Source organism: Megachile rotundata, chromosome 2 (genome assembly GCF_050947335.1).
Source record: "Megachile rotundata isolate GNS110a chromosome 2, iyMegRotu1, whole genome shotgun sequence".
NCBI classification, from domain to species: domain Eukaryota; kingdom Metazoa; phylum Arthropoda; class Insecta; order Hymenoptera; family Megachilidae; genus Megachile; species Megachile rotundata.
Window position 1 is genome coordinate 23,169,665 of NC_134984.1, and position 10,880 is coordinate 23,180,544.

Below are 10,880 nucleotides of genomic sequence, written 5' to 3' on the forward strand. Positions count from 1 at the left end.
ATAAAATAGAGACACCTTTTCACATCTACAAATTTTAAGATTCATAAATGAAAACTTTGTAGAAGCTGTGCATAAATTAAATAGATAAAATAGAGACACCTTTCCACATCTTCAAATTTTAAGATTCATAAATGAAAACTTTGTAGAAGCTGTGCATAAATTAAATAGATAAAATAGAGACACCTTTTCACATCTACAAATTTTGAGATTCATAAATGAAAACTTTGTAGAAGCTGTGCATAAATTAAGTAGATAAAATAGAGACACCTTTCCACATCTACAAATTTGAACATTCATACATGAAACATTTGAAGAAGTTCATAAATTTCTGAATTAAATATTCAAATACATAGAACAATATATTCACGAGATCTATTAAACCTATCCAATTATTTCAAAATACTCAAAAGCTCTCTATAAGTCTCCTAACAGGTATCACCTCCTCATGAAAATTAATAAAACAATCCTTTCTAGCAGACTTTTCATTCCTTCACCTACTGCTCCAAATGAATAAATTTTTCCACAGTGTCCTAAATCTGATTTTGCTTTTCCAATAATCCACAGTGCCCTGAAATCGATAGCAACGTGTAATATTAATAAGATCAATTGGAAGAAATTATCAGATCAAAATCTCGACCTCCTAACTGCAACATTAAACAAAGTGATTTGTCTAGACACTCGATAACGAGGTATATCCGATCTAGAATGGAGGATCATAACCGAATTTCTGGCTCGATATTTTCGTAGACGAGGCTGCGATACGTAAGAGTCGTAACAATTAGGGCTTTTAGCGCTGCAGGTAGGATTTGCTTAACGTTTCTGGTGATACAGTTACCGGTAAGCGAACAGAGTATGTTTGAACTGGACCCACGAATCGTTCAGTTGCTCTTTGGATTTTATCGACGACTGTTCTCTTCCCGAATCGTTTTCGATCCAAACAGAGTTCCTCCGATAAACTTTCTGAGTAGATGAAGCATCGAGGTTAATTTCCTGTGGAAGTTCGCGTCGAACGGTGAATCTCGTCGTTTCCATGAATCGGTGAAACGTCAACAAGTGCTGGACACGTGTTCACGAATGAGAGGAATAAAAATTGTGTCTCGCCAACTGGAGGATCCTTTCAAGTGTACGGAGTAGAAGAAGAAAGAAAATTATGGGTAATTGCTCTTTCGTTTTATCTAATGCTCTCTGTAACTGGCTTCTTATTTATGTGCTAAAATATCTTACGTATTATTTTGTATACGGTTAAAAGACTAAAAGAGACAAGAAGTTACACAATCGGTGGATCATGTACTTACTTCGATGAAGCTTTTCCTGCCGAACGAAGAATATTTCAGCATTAAACTTCCTATTAGTTTCATTTCGTTTCAATATTTTAGATGGAACACCGAAGTTAATCTGTCATAGTCTTCTGCTTCTTCTTTGCATTTCCCACATCTCGACCATGGACTCCGAATTCGAGGAAAGCAATTCATTCTCGGAACCTGACGATTCTGAAATTGTCACAGCTCTGCAAACATATAGGTAAGCTTTAGAAATTATTTTAATAACATTAATAATGAAGTTCAACTATGTGCTAAATTATTAAGTGATTATTCTTGTCAATTATTAGACATCCAAGGATGTATCGACGCGGCTACTATGACGATCACGACTCGATGGATCAAGACGAGCATCATGATCACGAAGAAGACAACGCTATGAAGAGCATGTCGAAGTCGAAGGTCGACTACTGGGGTGGTTACTACGACTTCTTGATAAACGAGGGAAGTTATAAATTCTGGGCGGTGTTTCAAGTAAGTAAAAATTTTTAAAAATTACCTCTTGAATCGACCAGAGTTCGATAGTTGTACTTTTTAATTTCTTAACAGCTAGCTACGGCAGCTCTGCTCATATACAGCGGTTTCGCCGCGCTTTATTACGCCAAAGTCAATCCTCCAACCACGGACGACGAATTCGACGATATTCTGCGTCGAAGAAGACGCAGGGAACTGTCTATTTTTCCACAAGACAGGACTTTCTGCGGACTGGACAGTGCCACGTTTCAAAGGATAATCGACGCTGTCGCCAGAGAAATTCACTGATAGAAATTAATAATTTGAGATTAGTCAAAATTTCTACAAGTTCGATATTGTACTCATGTATAATATTTTTGTCTCGTGGACTTGCATCGTTCTATAGACGTTCTTTTATAGATTTGCATACTGAACATTAATCTGCAGACTGTAATTGCTTAAACACGTATAAATATGTAGAACGAAGTAACACTTGTGTTACATAGAAGATCTGTTATAAAATGTGTATTCATTTCGAAACTTAGATTCCTTTAAAGTGTTGCAGATTTACGTTCAGATAATTAAGTTTAGACAATCATACTGTAACTTGTACATACGGAATAATTATTATACATTAGTACACAATATAGTATAAATTATTCGTTAATAGATTCGACATCTCAACACTTTCACTGCCACTTCTATGAAACTCATGAATTTTTACATAAGTCACATATGTTGCATTACAAATTATAAACAGTCTCTTAAGAAAAATCGTAAAAAAGATTAATCAAAAATAAAATTGGTAAATGATTGAATTTTTTATAAATTGATTATGGGGCGGCAGTAAAAGTGTTAAGGGAATAAGAGGAGTAATAGTTGTAAATATGTAAGGAGAAGAAAAATCGGGGTTCGAAGGTAGATACGGTCCTGGTGTTCCGAAAAGGTGCTCGAGGGCCGCTCGTTACGTAGCGCTGTTCGACAAGAAAATTTGCCTTCGAGCTTGAACCGCGCATATCGCGCATACGTATTCGCATATAAAATTCGTACAGACAGCCGCGCGTATGTAAGCGACCACGTAGCCACCGCTGATTTATCGGTCGACATTTTTTCGAGAGATTTTTATTACGTTTTGATCCCTTCGCGCATACATTTTGGTAGCATCTGCTGCCACGAGGAGATCCAGCCAACAACGCGACACACGAAATCACCGCTCAAATCTACCGCGGGCTCGTCGCTTTTTCCCACAAATTCTTTAACGAGCTTCGATGTATACGGCAAAAAGGTACAAGATGTAGCAAGAATTCGCGTATATATTACCGGACGGTCGTCGTTTTCAAATACAAATCACTTTGAAAATTTTACGATTTGTCACTTCGAAATTTCTCGATTGAAGAGTTTCATAATTTCAGTCTCTGTTGTTAAAAATTCTCTGTATAAAAATACTTGCAAAAAGTATTTTTATCTATACAATTATTATGGGTATAATTTTAATTACGAACACTCTATGATTCGAATGTTTTCATCTCCTATGCATGTGCAAATACAAAGAGAAAAGATATGTAACCCAATAAAATACCGACTGAACCTATCCTCAAGCCCAAACTCTGAATAATAAAATGTAACTATCTATAAGCGACACGAGTAGGTATCGATATAATAATACTGTCGTTTTGTTCAGTTTCAATGTTACAATTCTACAACATTTAGTTCTATAAAATCATATTTGAGGGGTAATTGATCAAAGTTATGAGTGGTACATACTCGGTAGCACTATTCGGAATCGTTCAGGTAAATGCACAGAGAAAAAAGTATTAGATATACGAAGAAACGGAAGAGCATCTCGAAGAGCGACTAAAAGACAGGAAAGTTTTTCTTGCAGCCAGTGGAGGAATACGTTGATCGAGAGGGTCACCGAACCCCTTCCTCCCGTCCGACCAAGCAATTATAAATTGAGTTATATTTCTTGCGCGCAACCGTGAATAAATTTCACCGATCACCGAGCGTGTTCGTCCAAGAGAAAAATATATTGGCCAGGAATATTTCCGTTCGGAAACATAGGAGAGAAAGGGGCCCCGCTACGGCCCTGCAAAAATCACCCACAGCGTTTTCAGCAACGCATTCCACCACGTAGTCGGCTGCAAGGGGTTTACCTTCGGCAAATCTACCACGCTCTTATGCGGCCGTGGTGCACGTGAACGGAGATGGGCTTGATGATTCGAAAGAAAAGAACAAAAAACAGACTTTTTCGAATAAATCTTCGTCAGTCGAGTATGAAAACGGTATAAAAACTGTTATTTACGGGCGGCCAGCGTCTGATCGATAATTCTCGCGTGCTTCTCGGTGACCGATACGCGATGATAATGGATCGGATTCTGCGAGATTGCTACCACTGTTATCCTCGTGCACGGAGTTTCGAAAACGAGCATTCGGATCGATTCCAGTTAGATTATACTCGTATGGAACAAGGGTTGGATAGATGTGTACAGATCAGTATCTTCCCCAACGGATGTGTAGGTACACAGATCGTATCACTCGTGCATTGGATACTAGTTATTAAATTAACAGCTTATTACCTTTCAAAATTCTGAACTTATAAAGTTATCAAATTCTTCAAACTAAAGTTCTAAAATACCTTCTCCACATTTCCAGATTTTTAAATCTCATCTTCCACGTTTCAGCTTCTACAATACATCATGGGACCCTTCTCGTGATGTGCCATTAGAATCGAAAAAATTGCATGAACCCTCTGTAAGAAAAATTGTACAGATATATTAGTCAGTTTTTTGGCGAACCTCGGAGGGTTAATATTACAGACAAATGATTGACGGAGGAAAAAGGGTTAAGAAGCAAAAATGGGAGCCCGCGGATAAAAATGGTAATTTATGGTGCAATGGTCGACGGCTATCGATAATTCTCGCGTAGCAAATGCAAGTTGGACGAGAGTCTGTGCTTCCTTCAGTTGCCGCCCTTTCCTTCCTACCATTCCCTTTCTTCTTTTATAGTTAATGATAATAATAATAAAAATGATAATAACAAGGACGAGAAGAGGGCGGAGACGTACCGAGAAGTCGTTGTAAAGGGTGCAGCCACCGCAAAAAGAATTCATTATGACGTTGGATATCTATCAGGACCTTTATCTCGATGCTCGGCTAACGGGGAAGAGTATCGACGATAAAAATGCAATTTACGATGCATCCAACAGGGGTACACGGTGTACGTCCAACGATTCGACGAACTTACAAGACAAATTGAACGGATGCTCCCGGAGACGGTATAAATATGTTCGTGTTCGTCGTGTTCGACAAAATAATAATGCAACATTGTTGCGTGTCACTCGAAATGGCTTGATAATTTGTTCCGTCGTACTCGAACCAATTAGAGAACATTATTGTACCAATTTAATTCAATACCGAATGTTGCAATATTGAACACGCACGGCTGCTTTCTTGATATTGTCCTTCAATTTATTAAGCGGTCCATTTATTAAATATCCAGTTGAGTATCGGTGTAATCCTTCAATTTAATAATCCTTCAACTACCGGTGTAATCCTTCAATTTAATAATTTTACTTTTTTCATTTTAAATATTTCGACGTTTATGTTCCAATACATGTCTGGAAATTATAAAGATTTTCATTAGCTAGTCTTTTCTTATTCGAGCAATTTTTGTTTAAAAATTAGATGCTCGACTCAGGTGGTACACCCTCTATAAGAAAAATCGTGCGCAAGAAAGAGAAGAGGTAAAAATTTATCATTCTGGGAGGCTCATTTATGCGAATTTTATATATGATTTATCGGTACGTTTCGATGCGATCTCAATGAGCGCCCGATACAGTGAACAATTTTTTGGCCTTTATCCAAGGGGACTGTAAGATCCTCGTGATTTGTGTGGCCATTTCGTGATGCTAATACGGAATCCTCGATTAATTTCTTTCTGTTAGCTGTCCAAACATTCGATCGAAAAAAACGAATCACCATCCTCTACCTACGAACTTATAAACCGAATGTACTCGTAATTGAAACCTTATCTTGTGTACAATATTATTTTATATTCAATACTGCAACTTGTATGTTTAAATATCTTAACAACGAACTCCAAGCAAAAACTGTACACCGTAACAATCGTAAAATCCTAAAATTACAACAGCACGAGCTCGACAGCGTCCTCAAAAATGCAACATCTTGCGCGAACTCGAAAAGCAAAGTTATGCCTACAGGCTAGCGTTGCGGTTATCGGTAGTGCGAGTTTTATTATCCGAGCAGGAGAGTTAAGCCGTTAATTGGCAAGAAAAGAGGATTACAATGTGGTCAGATACGACTCGATGGACTCTGAAAGGCAAACGTTAGCACCTATAAACAGACGGGAATCGCGAAGGTCCGATCGGTGGGATTCAAGGGCTACGAGAAAGGGGGATGTAGCTAAATAACAACGAAATGCCAGGACCGTGGGTTGGATCGAGGGAATGAAAGCGGTCTCTGTGCCATTATGACGGGAAAAACGGCAGAATGCCACGTGGAATTTTTGCACCGCGTTCCGATGGTACCGAGAGTCGGCGAGCTTAGAACTTAGCGGATAAACGTGAAACACGCTGTATACAGGGTGTAACTGCGTATGTGACAATAATTTTAACCATCCTACTTTCGAGAAATATTTAACTTCGAATCAGATTCGGAGATCTTATGAAAACTAGTGATTACAGACTATATGTTTATGCTTATAGGTTTAGTTCTGTTTAAATTTCAGAACCATGTACCTTAAGCGCCTAACATCGTCTCTGAAAGATCCCGTACAAAATTAAACTACAGGATAATAACGAAATCAATGTAGACGTGTACTTATAGGAATTTTTAGAGCATAATTCTGAACGTTAAAGCGTTGCACGCATATTAAATTACACCCTGTATAATTTGAAAAGAAAAACGGAAGGAAAGAGGATCCGCAGAGAAGCGGAGCATAAGAACGCTCGAGCGTAGAAAAAGAGGACGCGTAACAGGGGAAAAATGAGGCAAGCGTAAAAAGATTTCGGCGCGAAACGAACAGAAGCGGTAATTACCGGCCGTCGAAAATGAAACAGAACAAAGTTAAATATCACGGAATCTTGGTGAAGCATTTCACGTGCCACAAATTTAGACGTTAAACTAGAACTTTCATAACTACGTATTTCAATATTTTACACCCATATATCAGGTTGTAAGATAAATAAATTTAGATGCAGGTATCATGTTCCAATTCTGAGAATTTAGACTCAGTACAAATGAGCATAATGATTCATAATGATCCACTCTGTATTCAATTTAAATCCTGCTGCTCACAACACCTAAAACACATTGAATATAATTTATTTATCATACAACCTGATAACTTAATCGTCTAACTTAAATATTTGCTTAAACTTCTAATACTATTTTATCGTTTTCATGGTGATGAAAAAAAAGGTATTTGGAGTTTAATGATAGAGCAACCGTGTTGCATAGAAGCAATCGACAAATGTCGATAAGGACAAATCGCCTGGTGTAACGAACCGCAGGTAACAGGAAGAAGCGCGAAGAGCACACTGCAGAGACAAGAAACAATAAAGAAAAGAAGAAATTGAAACTGACACTTACCGAAGCACAAGCGGTTGAATCTCGTGGTCCAGATAACGACGGTTATGTCGGATATGATTATACGACCGATGAAATACCAGCAGTCGCGGAGAGAAAAGCTTTTTGCCCGATATCTCAGCATCCCAACGGAGAGTTGCACGGCCGCATCCCTCGCCATTATTCTGATACGACGATCGTTTCCCCTCTGCAATACGATTCAACGAAGTAATTAGTGCCTCGATGTATTGCGCTCGTTATCGAGAATCCTTTTAGGATGTAGCAATAATTATTTCCTAACGACAACACGCGCAACGAACAGGACTTGCTCTGCCCTTTGCGAACACTTTTCTTTCGGCGTAGCCACGTTGTTCTTCTTAGACGACATTAATCGCTGCTAATAGCTGATCAACCGGAATAATTTATATTCACCTTTGATTTAACTATTATAGTCTTGATACGAAATTATTTCCGATAGGTTTCTAGCTCTTGAGCGAGACATTCTTACATCTCCAAATTCATACCTTTATATTACCACATCCTTAAATACCTCAGGTCTCGATATTCTCAGGTCCCTATGTTCTATATCCCTAAATAGCCAGATCTGCGTATTCGCAGACCCTCGGATTCATGCAAGAAATTTGCATGTCATTTGCATTTACATGTTATCAATTATGCAAAGGATAGGCGTGAGAACCGATAAGTTATTTTCTATAAGAATATACAGTTACATCAACATCCTTAGGCTAGAAATTAGAAGCAAAAATAACACAAAGTGAAAGATTACCTTGGTCCGAGACGTTGAGTCAGAAGCAGCAAGTTTAACGTTGATTATTGAACAAGGCCTATGCGTGCCCCGTGGAAAAAATCATCGCAACCTGTTCAATAACGATCTTAATCGTCGCGCGTAAACGTTTTAAATGTAGCACGCCAGCCGTATCAGAGAGCACGTCTATTCGCTTCGCGGTCATGTTCCTCTCTGTGGGAAAGCCAAGCTGTGAATCAACTCGTATTCGTTCGGTTCTCAAGCATCGAGTTTTGTTTTGTCTGTTATAATACACTGTACTATTTACGTTAGTACCGGATTATTATCCTGTCGGCCACGGAGTGTACGGTCGAGCGCGAGATGCGAAAACAGTAACCCGGTTATAGAGGCTATCGAATGTTTATATTATTACAGGTACCGGACAATGTTGACGTTTCTTCGTTGCCATTCCAATGCAGAATTTTTTACCAATTTTTTTATCCTGCAATACAACGGAACTTAAAATATAAGTATTCGCTCGTTTAAGATTTGACGCGTTCGAGAACTCGGGAATTTATAGATTTACGAAACGTTTAAATACTTCAGTAAAATGTACGAGTTAAATTATGTACAAGATTTGGAATAAATGAAAATCCTCGTCCCAGACGCATACCTTTTATATTATGTACAGGAATTTCCTTCGACCCAAGTAAAACGATCCATCAGCGTAAAGATTGGCCGTACGTCTTCCCTGTAGCGTCAGAAATAATTATTTCGTCCGAAAATTTGTCGCGATAAATCGCCGTCAGACACGATGATGTATTCTTTTACCTGGAACAATCACGACAAAATATGTACGTCTTGACAGTGATTACAGTCGCATCATAATTACATTTACAATCATGATTACCTTCGACTAAGCCCAAACGCGTATGAATTATTATAAAGTAACGCGTGTATAGGCGACTATTAAATAACTGTAACACGATACCATGTAAATTACAGCGTAATAACGCATTTAATGAAGATCAGTGACGTGCAGGGAATAATTAACAGCGTTACATTAACGAAAGTATGTCCATCAATATCCTCTCGAGTTAACTTAATCTTTTTACGACCAACAGGATACGTATGCCCCACTTAACCAGCTTAGTCTTTATGCTTGACCCTTGGACGACGAAGTTCGCTTTATCATTTCATGAAAATCCGTTATAAAAAACTTCTTCGTCTACTACATGGTACAGTTCGCAGCTTGACGTATACGAATCACATTAATTAACCGTGGTTAGGAATCAGGCCGTCAAAACGCGTCCGTGAACACCGAGTGTCCACCATGAGAAATTTTGCGAGTGCAAATTTTAATACCGTTAGTAAAATGACAATGGAAAGACCATCCGTTTTGTTAAGAGTCGACTAATGAGTGGACGTGGCGGAGAAACAGCAGGACTCGTCGCGAAGAATGGACGGACAATACAAAGAGGGCTTCGAAAAATCTTGTTGCTAGGCGGGGAATCGAGTCGGATAAAATCTAATGATCTCTTGGAAACGTTTTAGTTGGTATTAAAACATTTATCTATCAGCGCAGATGCCGAGATAGGAATTTGTCGAAAATAATGAGATAAAAAATGTTGTAAATAAATTTAGCAAAATAAAATATAACTAACTGTATGCAGGAAGCGTGAAAAATTGTATCGCAGATATTCGTCCCTGCAGCGTGAAGACTTTTTAATTGAATATCGCCATAACAAAAAGCTTAATCGTTCTACCTGTTTCCACCGTCTCGATCATCAGTCACTTCCAAAGAGGTGAGACCAAATTACCGCAGCGAGTCACAAAAGTTCGAAGTGAAAGAGAACGAGCGTAAAAGAGAAAAGAAGAAACGAAGAGCAACCGAAAAACAAGATTAAAACGAAAGAAGTTGAAAATTAAAGGAAGAAAAGCGATGGCAGAATGGTTCTCACGAGGAAGATGCCGCCAAAAACTAAAGTGGCGTGAAGAAAAGATAGCCGACAAAGCTCGTTGGCTTAAAAAGAAGTCGAATAAGCGGCAAACAACCAGGCCGGTTAACCGAGCGGGAAGGATGAAGATGAAGAACGACGGTGCGTGAAGATCTTCCGCTGTCAGTTGGTGGTCAACCGTCTCGGCGTAAGGACGTACTTCTTGTGTGCCTTCGTGCCTCCACTCGTTTCCGTTTTCTTTCCGTTCAACACCTCAACCGATTGTTTTATGAGAACGCTTCGACGTACCGCGGATATACACGCAAAGTTCGCTCGCTACTCGTAAAAATGCGATCGAAATTTTGATATCCGATGAGGGAGATCCTTCTTCGCTTCTGCTAGTCGAACGCAGCCTAGAAACAAGGAAGAGGATCCAATTACACGGTGTTATTCGTCAATTTCGGAACAGTTTATTCGCTGAAAATTCATTTATCAGAGAAATTGATATTGATCAAATGTAATAGAAGTAGCGAATACCTGTCGATGGGAAGAATGAGATCGACAAAGTTCGAGAGCATTTAAAGGTGGCCCGAAAAAATGAACTGGTTTTTTATGGGTCGTCGCATTAAGAGATACAAAAAAAGCAGGCCTATTTGAATATATCGGGAACTGTGCTTAACGGGATCGTTGTGAACCTAAAAAAAAAGAAAATTGAATTACTTCGTGACCTTGAATAACTTCTTTGAACATTCTTCGATTTAATAACTCGTTTTATGCAAACAGATACTAATGTTTGTTAGTGATTTGTAGAAGATTCGATAATGGACGTGCCTCATCGTCT

The 10,880-nt window shown here is 38.7% G+C and overlaps 2 protein-coding genes across 1 annotated transcript; one reads left to right on the plus strand and one right to left on the minus strand.

Moving 5' to 3' along the window:
• Positions 1-10,880, minus strand: part of LOC105663633 (uncharacterized) — a 41,895-nt gene that overhangs the window by 23,606 nt on the left and 7,409 nt on the right.
• On the plus strand, positions 784-3,363 carry LOC100882054 (uncharacterized). The gene is made up of 4 exons (XM_012294064.2): positions 784-1,154; positions 1,377-1,521; positions 1,610-1,793; positions 1,869-3,363. The coding sequence occupies exons 1-4, from the start codon at positions 1,151-1,153 to the stop codon at positions 2,079-2,081; spliced, it is 546 nt and encodes a 181-aa protein (XP_012149454.2). The 5' UTR covers positions 784-1,150; the 3' UTR covers positions 2,082-3,363.